This window comes from Budorcas taxicolor, chromosome X (assembly GCF_023091745.1).
Source record: "Budorcas taxicolor isolate Tak-1 chromosome X, Takin1.1, whole genome shotgun sequence".
NCBI lineage: Eukaryota > Metazoa > Chordata > Mammalia > Artiodactyla > Bovidae > Budorcas > Budorcas taxicolor.
Genome location: NC_068935.1, coordinates 141,674,391 through 141,689,312, shown reverse-complemented (window position 1 = coordinate 141,689,312; position 14,922 = coordinate 141,674,391). Strand labels below are relative to the sequence as shown.

General features: G+C 42.6%; 1 protein-coding gene across 1 annotated transcript; it reads left to right on the top strand.

Moving 5' to 3' along the window:
- The first annotated feature begins 1,332 nt into the window (after nucleotides 1-1,332).
- On the top strand, nucleotides 1,333-10,371 carry LOC128069698 (odorant-binding protein-like). Its single transcript, XM_052662811.1, has 6 exons — nucleotides 1,333-1,410; nucleotides 1,864-2,000; nucleotides 4,372-4,442; nucleotides 8,784-8,894; nucleotides 9,819-9,920; nucleotides 10,352-10,371. The coding sequence occupies exons 1-6, from the start codon at nucleotides 1,333-1,335 to the stop codon at nucleotides 10,369-10,371; spliced, it is 519 nt and encodes a 172-aa protein (XP_052518771.1).
- Nucleotides 10,372-14,922: the final 4,551 nt, after the last annotated feature.

Sequence of the window (14,922 nt, the reverse complement as noted above, 5' to 3'; positions counted from 1 at the left end):
AGACAAAAAACCAAATTATTATCTGGATCGAAGACCAAAGAGAGGGAACCATTTCACGGACTTTTGAGACATGAAAGCCTCAGTCACCCAGATTTCACAGCCAAAAACTACAAGATACTATACAGAGGGACGTGTGAATGAAAGAGAAAAAAATGACATGGCAACCAAAAGCAAAGAAGGGAGACAAAACAAAAGATAACACTGTTGTTCCACTTAAAGCTAGAGAGGATCAACCGAAGAAGTGAGCAGAAGACATTCTTGAGACAAGGTGCAACCTAACCTTAGCACTCTCAGCTCTGATTGGTCCCAGGAGCAGCCAGGACTGGGTGAGCCCTCTGGGGATTGTCCCTCAGCTGAGACTCACTGTTTCTTCATTTCTGCCCTCAGAACAAGACTAATCCTTTAATGTATTTATTTGATAAATCACTATCGATGAAGATGAACATAAGTAAAAACTTGATTAAAAATACAAAACAATAGATTCTTGCATATGAAGCCAGGAAAATAACTACATGTATAGATTCAGGAAATTTGCTCTTCCCATTTAAATTCTAAAAATTACAAGAACTACTATCCTGCTTTTTCACTCACCCAGAGAAACAACAGTTACTGAGTAATTACTACATGACTGATTAGGTGGTTAAAAGGTGTTCTGAAAAGGGGTATTGAAAATGAATTGTTGACATGCCTTCTTCATGTAAGGTTAAGGGCATTTGAATGGCTCTTCCTCTTAGAAATTAGGAAGAAAGAGCCCACTGTGGGATGCTTTGTGCTGACATGCTCCTCACTTTAGAGAAACAGGAGACTTTCCAAAGGTCACTTACAAAACAGATTTTCCTTGACTAATCCACACAGTCAATATTTACTTTTAATAATAAATTTTAAACACTCTCTTCTGTTAAGTGAACAACATGGGGAGTAGGGGGGGGTGCAGGCGGTATGTACCTTGGACAATTCATCCCATTTTGAATCTCCAGATACAAAGAAAAGTAAATATTCCTGACTTTGAAATTATAACGCATGTTCTGTGATTTCCCACTTATTCATAAGCCTCTCTTGAAACAAATCTCATTATGAAAAAGACAAAATACCAGATGTACAAAAGATTCTTTTAAGACTAATCTCATTATTAAAAGGACAGAGTGCCAGAAAAGTTATCTCTACCAAGCAGGAAACAGAAGATAACGTCTGTGTAACTTTGGTTGTATCAGGAACAACCATTGGTTCGTGATGCATCACGCCAACAGATGCTTGCTATAAAAGAGGCACCGGTTTCGCATCCTCTCCAACCCCTGGGACACCCTCAGCTTCTGCAGAAGAAGAGACAGTGAGATGAAGGTTCTGCTGCTCAGTGTTGTCCTTGGTCTGCTTTATGCAGGCCACGGTGAAGCTCAGCTACTTCTCAAACCGGTACCAGGGGTGGTGCAAGCTGGGAGGAGGTCTTGGGGTATATGTGTGTGTGTGTCCCTTTTGGGGTTTGGCCATGTGGATCCCTAAGTCTGGCCATCTCCCTGCAACTCAAAGTTGCTCCATTCACTCTCTATATACCTGTTCTGCATGGCCTCCCTATCATCTCTGCTGTCTGTTCATTGGCTCTCATGCCTGTTCACTGCTCTTGTAAAACAGATCTCACTGCTCATGGACTAGGGCTCTTGCATTTGACAAGACAGCTCAAGCTATCTCAGTAATGCCTCAGTCCTTCCTGTATGTGACTTGAGTTTTCACATGATTTTATACCTAGGGCTGTGTCCATAAAGATAGGTAACTTCTGCCCAAGTGAAAGGATAAGGGAAACTCCTGAGGAATGATATCACCAGAATTTGCAGAGATGGCTGAAGCTTCCTCACAGGAATTTGATTTCAGTTTTCAGGGGAATGGAAAACCCATTACATCGCAGCCAGTAACAAAGACAAGATCACTGAGAATGGGCCATTCCACATTTACGTACGTCATGTTGAGTTTCATGCAAATGACACAGTTGACGTCGACTTTTATGTCAAGTAAGTGAAAATCACCCTGAAGGGGAAAAAAAAAAAACCTGTAAGCTCTTGAGTCTGGCGGAGGGTGTGGCTTCTCCATCTGCAGGGAACTCTCTGGCCGATGTTGAGAGCATGATGCCGTGAGTTGTGGATGAGCAGGGTCTCCGAGCTGGGGTGGGGGCATTTCACTTGTGAGCCTCCAGGGGAAGTCCTGGTGCCTTTGCTTGGAAGAGGGTGGGAGCTCCAGAAGCTCCACTGGCATCAACTCATTACAGGAAAGAGGGACTCGGCAGCAGGAAGAGGCTTGTGTCCTGGAACCAACCAGGGCCTTGAACCCTTCCTGCAGAGTTTGTTAGAGACGGTTCCCACCGACCCAGAACCGAGGGTACTGAGAGAGCCCACAGTGAGCTCTGCTCTGTGGGGCATCCTCACAAGATAGTTCATCACCACTGAATTCACTGAAGTCCTCACAGACCCGGATGAGCGTCCCAGCTGGTACTAGGGGTAAAGAACATGGATTTCTCCCCACAAGAATTTTGGAGCAGGTTGCTATTCCCTTCTCCAAGGGGATCTTCCTGACCCCGAGATGGGACCCTCATCTCCTGCATTGCAGGAAGATTCTTTACCACTGAGCTGAGACAGTAACCACACATACAGAAACAGACTCACACAAACACACAGATATATATCACACACACATATATATGCACGTGTGTTGTCACTAATATTTTAAGAACACCTCTTATCGTCCTCTGCCATCTTTACAATTTTCGTGTCCTGTGTTTAACTTTTCAAGCAGCCACCCTTTCTGAAATCGGCTTTACTGAAGTGTATTTATGTGTAATCTGCCCTTTGTCAAGGTCTTAATTCAATGAGCTTTCATAATCCACAACTGTTCCACGAGCTGCACAGTCGAGATATAGAATTCTGGGGTTCCCTGGTGGCTCGGCAGTTAAGAATCCGCCTGCCAATGCAGGAGACACAAGTTGCATCTCTGGTCTGGGAAGATCCCCCATGCTGCGGAGAGACCAGGCACCTGTGACAGAGCTACTGAGCCCGTGCTCTAGAGCGCGTTCCAGAGCCCGTGCTCCGCGAGAGAAGCCGCCAGAGTGAGCAGCCTGTGCGCTGGCATTCAGAGTAGCCCTCCTCTCCAAACCAGAGAAGAACCCGCATAGCAACGAAGACCTAGCACAGCCAAAACTAAACATTAGGATCAAATATATTTATATAATTTCTCCATCACAGCTCCTTCTCATCACTCATTATTCAACATCTACCCCTCGGGCAACAGGTAAGACCTGACCAGCTTATCCTCACCTTTTCTGGATCTTCAGACATCAAAGTTATGCACGCTGCGCGATTTTCCCCGATTTCTCTCACTCAGCACAATGGTTTTAAAATTTAACTTTGTGTCCACGTATACAGGGAGATGTGTTTTTCTGCCACATGAAAGGGCTTGGTTTGCATAGATAAAATTTTGCATATTTGCAGCTTTTGGAAAATTGTTTTGTTCCCACCTTATGATTCTTTTCAGTCACTTCAGTGTATTTCCCTAAAGACTGATAACAGTAAACTCAATTCACTGTGGAGGTTCCTTTACAAGGAGTCTGTTCAAAAATTAACCCAATTCTTGTTGAGTAAGTTCCGTTTTAGTATTTGTTTCCTGTGAATTCTATCTGCCAAATATACCCTTTTTAACATATATGCACAGAGGACAATATAGGAAGTCACCCAAACTCTTGTTACATAGCTGACAATATATACTTAACATACACTATATATGTACAATTTCTTTATATCATATAAGCATATCATGTGTACTTGTGTGTTTGCTTGTGTGTGTGTATGTGTCAATGTGTATACACACATAGATGTGTCTTTAAAGCTTAAACCTTGTATGGTGTTGTGATAAAGAGTGTGCCTTTTGAGAAAACTAAAAATTTTCTTCTAAATCTTGGTGATATTAGGGTCTCACATTCTCTAATGAATCACTCCCAGGGTTGTGAGAACGCCCGAGGTATGTCATGATGGCTATTCCTCTCAGTCTCCAGAAACTAAATGAAGGAAAGGCTCGTTCTTATTGGGCTTTCCTAAAATGCTAGACGTCTCCATGCGTATTGGCTGTAAACAAGACCTATATTGTATTTGAAGTTTATCTTTGGAACTACTGGTCAGATCTAATGTGTAGAGAAAGCATCCTTGTCACCGGATAGTTGCTTGATTTTGGACAACATATTTCTTCTCTTTGTTCTCATTGTTCACATTTGTTCACATTGTTCCCAGGTACTAAGATGACACAAGCACAATCTGGGGTGTGATACAAAAAGGAACTCTAACTATATACCGAATTTTGCCATTTTAATAAAACAACTTGAACATATTTTGTCTTAAGGTCAGACGGAGAATGTGTCAGAAAACAAGTCACAGGAGAAAAGGAAAAAACTTTAGTTTATCATATTGCATGTAAGTATTTGATGTTGAATGTAAGAGTGTTTCACTGGGAGGAGTGTGTTTGGGTGGAAATCTTGGTCTTGACTTCCTTCAGTTACCCCATACACCTGCAGTCTACTCCTACTAACAATTAGAAGTCAAGGACCAGACTGTCTCCACACAACTGAGTTTTACTCAATAAGACTAGACCCAGACATCCTAGAGTGTGAAGTCAAGTAGGCCTTAGGAAATATTACTATGAACAAAGTTAGTGGAGCTGATGACATTCAATATGAGCTCGTTAAAATCCTAAAGGATATTGCTGTTAAAATGCTGCACATAATAAGTCAGCAAATTTGGAAAGCTGAGCATTGGCCACAGGACTGCAAAAAGTAGTTTCTCTTCCCATCCTGAAGAAGGGCAATGCCAAAGGATGTTAACTACCACACAGCCATGCTAATTTTCCATGCTACTCAGGTTGTGCTCCAAATCTTTCAAGCTGGGCTTCAGCAGCACGTGATCTGAGAATTTCCAGATGTGCAAGCTGGGTTTTGAAGAGGCAGGGGATCCAGAGATGAAATTTTCAACATCTTCTGGATCATGGAGAAAGTAAGGGAGCTCCAGAAACACATTAACTTCTACTTCACTGATTATGCTAAAGACTTTGACTAAAGGCTTGCCACAAACTGTGGGCAATTCTTAAAGACATGGGAATACCAGAACACCGTACCTGTTTCCTAAGAACCCTGTATGCGAATCAAGAGGCAACAGTTTGAGCTGCACATGGAAAAATGCATTGGTTCCAAACTGGAAAGCAGTACCTCAGGGCTGTATATTGTCACCCTGCTCACATAACTTATATGCAGAGTTCATCAGGTGAAATGCCAGGCTAGGTGAATCTCAAGCTAGAATCAAGATTGCCAGGAGAAGTATCAAGAGCCTCCGCCATGCAGATGATACCACTCTAATGGCAGAAAGTGAAGAGGAACTAAAGAGCCTCTGAGTGAGGGTGAGAGAGGAGAATGAAAAAGCAGGCTTGAAACACAGCATTCAACAAACTAAGACCATGGCATCTGGTTCCATTACTTCATGGCAACTAGAAAGGGGAAGGTGTGAAAGCAGTGACAGATTTTATTTTCATGGGCTCCAAAATCACTGCAGATGGTGACTGCAACCATGAATTTAAGAGATGCTTACTCCATGGAAGTAATGGTAAGACAAACTTAGTGCATTTAAAGGCAGAGATGTTGCTTTGCTGACAACAACCCATAGAGTCAAACCTATGGTTTTTCCAGTATTAATGAATGGATGTGAGAGCAAAAAGATCATATGATGACTGGATGATAAAGAAGGCTGAGCACCAAAGAACTGATACTTTCAAACTATGGTGCTCGAGAAGACTCTTGAAGTCCCTTGAACTGCAAGAAGATCAAACCAGTCAATCTTAAAAGACACCAACCCTGAGCATTCATTGAAAGGGCTGATGGTGAGCCTGAAGCTCCAATCCCTTGGCCACCTGATAAGAGCCAATTTGTTGGAAAAGAACTCAATGCCAGGAAAGAATGAAGGCAAAAGCAGAATGGGGTGCCAGAGGATTGGATGGAGAGATGGCATCACCTTCCTCATGGGCATGAGTTTGACCAAACTGAGAGATAGTGGAGAACAGAAGAGCCTGGTCTGGTATAGTCGTCAGATCACAAAGAGTCGGAAGTGACCTAGCCACTGAACAACGAGAAAAACGTGACCAAGCACAGGTGTCGAATTTGTATTTTGTAGGGTTCTCACCGTGAACATCCTGAATGTTCATTGGAAGGACTGATGCTGAAGCTGACACTCCAATACCTTTTCACCTGATGTGAAGAGCCGACTCATTTGAAAAGACCCTGATTCTGGGAAAGATTGAAAGCAGGAGGAGAAGCAGACGACAGAGGATGAGATGGTTGGATCCCATCATCGACTCAATGGATAGGAATTTGAGTAAACTGCGGGACTGGGTGATGGACAGGGAGGCCTGGCGTGCTGCAGTCCGTGGGGTCACAAGAGTCAGACATGATTGAGTGACTGAACTGAGACTGAGACGGTTCTCACAGAAAATTTACAAGAGCCTGTGAACTGACGTTGCAAGGTTCTGTCTTGAGTTTGCACATTGGTGTCACTCACTTTTTAAACATGGTCTTACAACATCTAAATCTGATAAAACTTTGGTGGAAGAAGTTAAATCCAAGGAAACTATCCTGAGTTCAATCATAAAGGCAGCTTGTGTTCGAAGCAATGGGGGTGCTGGCTCAGATTTATATCCTGAAGTCCTCCATGAGGGCTCTAAGCACCATTCCTAATTTTAAGTGGCTGCAGAGGTACACGTTTGATGAAAATTTGAATATTTCCATATCTGATCACAACCCTTGCCATAACAAAGTATTGGCACATTTGCAAATGCAATGACCTCAAAGAAGTAAAACGTATGCCTGAAATATTTCCCATACTTTTGTGGATAATTCCTAACAGTTGATGATTTTTAAACTGTGCTCTCATATTCTTCAGTTCAGTTCAGCTGCTTAGTTGTGCACGACTCTTTGTGACCCCACAGACTGTAGCACACCAGGCTTCCATGTCCACCACCAACTTCCAGAGCTTGTACAAACTCGTGTCCATCAAGTCAGTGATGCCATCCAACCATCTCATCCTCTGTCGCCCCCTTCTCCTGCCACCTTCAATCTTTCCCAGCATCATAATTTCCATATTATTTTTTCCTTTGACTGAATCAGAAATGCTTCCACTGCTATTGTTTCCTTCGTTTTTGTAATTCTTTTTAACTGGATTTTTTAGAGAGCAAATAACAAGGGAGGGAAATAAAATAGTTTGCCGTCTTGCATGGGTCTCTTTCAGGAGCTAACCCCCAGCTCTGTTTTGTGTAGTGAGGTATCTCACATCAAGCACAGCACAAGCAGTGACCTTGACAGTGACCCGACACTCAGAAGATAGCTTTACTCAACTGTGCCACCGCCTTCACAGCCAATTCAGTGATGCTGCTACACCCACCTTGGTGAAGTCATGGTAAAGAACAGGTGGTCGCTGATAATCTGAGGACATGCATCATCTGGCTTAAATTATCCCAACGCAATCCAAGGTTCATGGACTCATGGTTGGCTTGGGCATGTTGTATATATTTTCGGGGTTATGAGATGGTGAAGCTGTTTCAGCTGGTTTTTTTTTTTTTTTTTCCTCCTTCTCAAGCAGACTAATGATTTTCAGTATTTTAGACACTGAGGAAAGGTGTTTTCAGTTTCAGGTACACAGTTGTGCAGTTCACATCCCATCTCGCTGAGTGATTGCAGGAAGTTGTGGTGGAGGCCAGGAGAGACAGAGTGGATGTAGACAGTTTAGACATGACGCACAGTAGGTCAGAGCTGCTTCTTGTCCAGACTCATGGGGCAGAGTGGACGGGCAGGGCAGAGAGGAAGGGCAGTGTTCCAGGTGGGGACAGAGTTCACTGCCTGCACGTCCCAGAAGGTGAACTGTCTTCAGAACAACAGATTTGGCAGTGGGCTCTGTAATACTCAAGACTGAGGGGGCAGAGGAAACACAACAATTAATGTAAAGTGTTCTGAAGATTGCCTGGCACAGGCTAAGCACTCAGGAACACAAGCTTATGAATGGTAGGCTGATTTTGGTCCAGAGAAATCAATGCCATGGCTGGGGTAACAGGAATACAAAGGCTTTTAGAACTTCTGCTTGGTAACACCCTCATGCTGTTGAAAACAGTGCTGGGGACTTCCCCAGTGGTCCTGTGGATAAGAATCGTCTGGCCAACGCAGCACTCACGGATTGGACCCCTGACCTGGGACGATCCCACTCACCATGGGGCCCAAAGTCCATGTGCCATAGCTACTGAGCAGGTGCTCTAGAGCAAGCTAGCAGCAACGATAGAGCCCATGCCTCCTAGAGTCTCTACTCGACAAGAGAAGCCACTGCAATGTGAAGCCCGTGTTCCACAACTAGAGAGTGGCCCCCGGGTCAACGCAGGTAGAGAAATCTGCAGACAGTGACAGCAATTCAGAGTAGCAAAAAATTAACTGAAATTAGGCAAGTTTAAAAAAATACAGCTATTGGTTTCACTAGGACACAGGTTCTAGAAAGCATCTCAGTAGGATAGCAAGGAGTGACTGGTTAAGTATAGGAAAAGGTGAGGTTGAGGGAAAGTCTTGCCTGCTTTTCTTGCTGTTCTAAGCACAGTAGCATGCATTGCACCTATGGAGAGAGGCATCCGTCAATGCCGCATGCGGCGTTCATACTGCCCTCGGCCTGTCACAATACATCCCACTGGCAACAAATGAACGCGTGGTTGTACATATGTATCTCTTCTCTCTCTCACAGATGCGGGTCAAAACAAAGTTAAAATTCTTCGACTGTCACTTGACACCATAATAGGATCTATTCACAATGTGGATGAAGAAGGAAAAGAGACAGAGTTGGTTGGAATACTCGGTATGTACAGCATTTTCAAATTCCCATTGCCATTGTCATGCCACATGTTCTGTCCAGAATTTTCATTCAGAAAATCACGAGGTGTTGACAATACTCACTATTCAGTGTACAAGCTCTTCGTATTCGTGTTCACTGACTTGAGTATCTTGGAAGGAAATCTACTAAGATACAGGGGCCAGAAATAATTCTCAAACATTTGAACATAGTCTCTACCTGTTAATATTTTAAAAAAATAATTTTTATAGAGGATTAAAAAGAAATACATCACCTAAGCTCAAGCCATGGCTATAATGAGGCTGGCCTGAATTACATCATTTTATATCAGTTTTCTCATGCATTATAACTCCTGGAACAGAAACTTGTAAAATAAATCTTCGTCCTGTTAAATTATCACAATGCACTCTTCTTATGAACAGTGACATGACCCCAAATGACCACACAGAAACACTGAGGTGAGTGTACCATCATGACAGTAGATGTCTGTTTCAGAAAAGGTACTGTGTAGAATGGTTGGCTAAAGAGTAAATTGTCTCCCAAGTGGTGTGTGATGGGGTTAATGTGCCTCCACCATGGGAAAACCCTGCTTCCTGCTAAGTTGGGCCCAGAACAAGACAGAAGTATGGGTACAGGTTCTGGGAAGCTTGAAAAAGAAGCAAGTCAGGTGTCTACTGTGATGGGTTGAGTCTCAAATCCATGGAGCTCCTGCAAGTCTTTGGCGGTCCTGCTGCTGATGCTGGCAGGGTTTAGTTACAGAGTTAGAGGGAAATTAAATCTGAAGACAGCAGACATCTGCAGCATGGGACATGGGAACTGTTTGAGGCTCTCTTAAATTATACAAGTGGAGATCAGATTGGCACATTCAATTCCTTGTTCTGTATATTCAGAAATTTCTGTGCATTCTCCTTTTTGCATGGTGACTTTCAGGCAAAAGTGACCAGATTTCAAACAGAGACTATCGAAAGTTCAAAAAGGAGACGCGTGACAGAGGGATTCCAGAGGAAAATATCGTGAATTTCATTGATAATGGTAATGAAATTATACTTTTTTCCTGACTATATCATTTCCCTGGTATGTAACTATCAGGAAACAAATCAACTTATTTAAATTTATTTTTCCATACGTAATCTCACGTAGAACGGTGGTTGATGGTGGTTTAGTCTCTAAGTCTTATCTGACTCTTGTAAGTCCATGCCCTGTAGCCTGACAGACTCCTCTGTCCATAGGATTTTCCAGGAAAGAATACTGGAGTGGGTTGCAATTTCCTTCTCCAGGCAAACTTTCAGACCCAGGGATGGAGCCTGGGTCTCCTGTACTGCAGGCAGATTCTTTATTGACTAAGCTACCAGGGAAGCTCCTCTTAAAAAATACTTCACTTAAAAAAGAAAAGAAATCTTAAAAATACTGGGAATGGTACTAATCAGAGGCTCTTTAATCTCTCCCATTTTGTTTTTCCACAGATGACTGTCCAGCGGAGTGAATAAAATTGAGTTCAACAGTTTTGTAAGTAAGCATAGTTCATTACTAATGCTGCCCCACCAGATAAGTCAATAAGGACACATTGCCATTTTATGCCTAATGCCCAATAAGTGGCTTCAGTTGTGTCGGACTCTATATGACCCCCATGGGCTGTTGCCCACCAGGCTCCTCTGTCCATGGGATTCTCTAAGTAGGAATACTAGAGTTGGTTGCCATTTCCTTCCCCAGGGGATCTTCTCAACCAGGGGGTCAAACAAGCCTTTCTACATTGCCTGTATCAGCAGGCAGGTTCTTTACCACCTGTGCCTATTTCATACATGCCAAATGTTGCACGTAACAATTATTTGTCCCAATAACTTAATTCTAGCACTAGAGATTTTGTCTGTTACATTAGGTAATTTCTCTTATCTTGAGACAGTGGAAATTACAAACTGTTTGCTTGATTATTGCTGAGCAGCTTTGGTGAGAGAGCCTTATCTTGCAGGAATCTTGCAGACCAGAGTCATCAGAGAGAAGCAGGAGTCCCCACAAGTTGGCGCAAACTCCTCAGTGTTCCCGTCAGTCCTGACCTGATAGTTGTCCACACATGTCTGTCCTCCAGGAACACCAGGATTAAACAGTGCTCACAGTTTCTCAAGACCAGTGCTTAATCTCACATGACTCTGACAGAACCTAAACGCCTTCCAACCACACTGTCTGAAATATGCATTTGAATCATATTCCCCTTTAGAGAGTAATTTCTGTTACTGGGATCTTTAAGGTTTCAAAAGTAGGACAGCCTCAGAAAACGACCCTGATCTCAGTTAAAGTGTGGCTTTAATTTCCTGTTGAGGAAAAAAAAAATGAAAGAAAAAAGGCAAAGAAAAACATCAGCTTGCAGATGAATATTATTTTTTAAAAGTTGCAAATATTCAATGGAATATTACTCTGCCCTAAAAAAGAATGAAATCATGCCATGTGCAGCAACGTGTATGGACCTACAGATGGTCATACTGAGTGAAGTAAGTCAGAAAGAAATAGACAAATGCAATATGTATCACTTATACATGGAATCAAAAATAAGAGATGGAGGACGTTCTCTACAGTACAGAAATAGACTCAGACATAGAGAATAGACTTGTGCTTGCAAAGGGGAAAGGATTTGGGAATGATATAGATTGGGAGTTTGGATCAACAGAGGCAAACTATTATGTACGGGATGGATAGAGAAAAATGTCCAACTTCATAGCACAGGGGACTAAATGCAATATTCTGTAAAAACCTAAATTGGAAAAGAATCTGAAAAGCAATCAATATTAATATATGTATGTATACTTTAATCAAGTTCCAGTATCCCTGAAATTAACACAACATTGATAGTCACTTATATTCCAAAAAGAAATTAAAAATAAAACAAAAATTAGTTCTTGAAGACCCAAAAGATAAAATTTGTGGAATTGGGAGAAGAGTGTACCTCAACCACATTGACAGTAAACCACCTTTAGACGAAGATTCACCATGAACATGCATTCTGAAATCATTACTCCTCAAATCAATCCCAAAAGGAAAATCTCCCACCTTATGTACATTCGGGGGAAAATTCCACAGGGAACCTGCCATCTCAGAGATGTGGAGTATCACTTTCCACCAGGATTCTGTCCACTGGATCCCCTGGACAGCCTGCTGCTTGAGGCTCAACCCTGTCAGCCATCGCACAGTCACCTCTACTAAACTTTTGGTCCTGTTTTATTCACCTACAGAGTCACTGAGACCAGGCACAACCTCTTCTGCATGGAACCAAGATCAACAACACAAAGATGACCTTCCTGCTTCCTGATTAACAGGATCCTTCTCTCTTCACACTCACACTCTCTTTCCCATCTCATTTCTCCTGGTCACTAGTCATGTGCTGTCTGGTGGCATTTGATTTCTGAAGGCTTAAATAAATTGATTGAATATTTGCCCTGCAAACGTGTGTCTGTACAAAAGTCACTTGATTTCAAACACACAATTTTCCACTTTAAATATCCAGGAAATGTGAAAGTCACTCAGTCATGTCTGACTCTTTGAGACCCCATGGACTATATAGTCCATGGAAATCTCCAGGCCAGAATACTGGGATTGGTATCCTTTCCCTTCTCCAGGGAATCTTCCCAACCCAGGGGCTGAACCCAGGTCTTCATCATTTCAGGTGGATTCTTTACCAGCTACCAGGGAAGCCCCAGGAAACTGTGCCTTTAATAAGACAGGTGTTCATCAGAGGCAATTCTGATGAGGATTCGATAGAGATGCACTCAGGTGTCCAGGAGACAGGGAGAAAAAAGGCTAAACAACCATGGGACAGGAGATGAGACAGGTTCTCCCCCGGTCCTTTAGATGCAATTAAGAATACATGCCTCTTTGTGTCTGCATATGCAAGGAGTCGGGTTTTTCAAGTCAATTGAAAGGACTTGTTTGCACAGATAAAATTTTGTGTATTTGCAGTTTTTGGAAAATTATTTTGTTTCCATGTAACGTTGTTTCCAGTAACTTCAATGCACTTGCCAAATGACTAACAAGAGTGAGTTCAGTCCATTCTGGATATTCTTTCCCAAGGTGTCCGTTCAAAAATTAATCCAATTTGTCTTGCCCTTTAATATTTGTTTTGTGTGCACATGTACTATGTACCAAATAACACCTTTTCTCATGAACATGCACAGAGGACCCAAAAATTCACCCAAACTTTTCTGTTCTATCGGTGACAGTATACACTTTAGTTCACTTCGGTCGCTCAGTCATGTCCGACTCTTTGTGACCCCATGAATCACAGCACGCCAGCCCTCCCTGTCCATCACCATCTCCCGGAGTTTACTCAAACTCACGTGCATCGAGTCAGTGATGCCATCCAGCCATCTCATCCTCTGGCATCCCCTTCTCCTCCTGCCCCCAATCCCTCCCAGCATCAGAGTCTTTTCCAGTGAGTCAGCTCTTCACATGAGGTGGCCAAAGTACTGGAGTTTCAGCTTTAGCATCAGTCCTTCCAAGGAACACCCAGGGCTGATGTCCTTTAGAATGGGCTGGTTGGATCTCCTTGCAGTCCAAGGGACTCTTAAGAGTCTTCTCCAACACCTAGTTCAAAAGCATCAATTCTTTGGTGCTCAGCTTTCTTCACAGTCCAACTCTGGCATCCATACATGACTATTGGAAAAACCATAGCCTTGACTAAACAGACTTTTGTTGGCAAAGTAATGTCTCTGTTTTTCAATATGCTATCTATGTTGGTCATAACTTTTCTTCCAAGGAGTAAGTGTCTTCTAATTTCATGGCTGCAATCACCATCTGCAGTGATTTTGAAGTCCAAAAAGATAAAGTCTGACACTGTTTCCACTGTTTTCCCCAACTGTTTCCCATGAAGTGATGGGACCAGATGCAATGATCTTTGTTTTCTGAATGTTGAGCTTTAAGCCAACTTTTTCACTCTCCTCTTTCACTTTCATCAAGAGGCTTTTGAGTTCCTCTTCACTTTCTGCCATAAGGGTGGTGTCATATGCATATCTGAGGTTATTGATATTTCTCCCAGCAATGTTGATTCCAGCTTGTGCTTCTTCCAGCCCAGGGTTTCTCATGATGTACTCTGCATATAAGGTAAATAAGCAGGGTACAATATACAGTCTTGACATACTCCTTTTCCTATTTGGAGCCAGTCTGTTGTTCCATGTCCAGTTGTAACTGTTGCTTCCTGACCTGCATACAGGTTTCTCAAGAGGCAGGTCAGGTGGTCTGGTATGCCCATCTCTTTCAGAATTTTCCACAGTTTAAATCCTAGATTATAGTTAAACAAAACCCAGAGTATTTTTAATTATTGATGGGGCCTCATCCAAAACTTAACACCTGGAGTGGCATATGAAGAATTTTTCCGTGGACTAGGATAAGCCTCCCAGTGCCATGGGATAAAAATTAATCACGAAATGTCTCCAAAATATTGGTTAAATTCTTGACCAAGAAGGGAAGACCTGAGAAATGGAATCAGCAACTGCAGACCTCCAGCATGAGCTGGTGAGCCCTGAGGAAGGAGAATACTTGCCATCTAGCAGCCATCAGATTACAGCAACTCCCTATGGTGAACCCAGAGGAAACGCTGAGAACATAGGATTACAGGCCCTCAGATGGCTGAGGTACATACCAAGAAAATGTTTGTAATGAGCCCTGCCTCTTGCACCTTTCCATACATGGAAAAGTGCTAAACTCTGTAACTTGAAATTCTGCCTCCTGGATTTCAAGTTCAGTATTTCTAAGTTGACAGCAGCAGAGACTTTACAGGAACAAACAAAAGAAGAGAAATCCAACATATAAAACACTGGCACCAATGGGAGACACTAGTAGAAAGATCCATCTGGCAAAGCAGAAAGGTTGTTGCCCTCTTTTTCCATAAGATTGCGGAATGGGTTTTGACAGTAGGGAATTCTTGTTCTTCTTCTCTTTAATTAATCTATTTATTTTAATTGGAGGCAATTACTTTACAATATTGTAGTGGTTTTTGCCATACATTGACATGACCGTGCCATGGGTGTACATGTGTCCCCCATCCTGAACC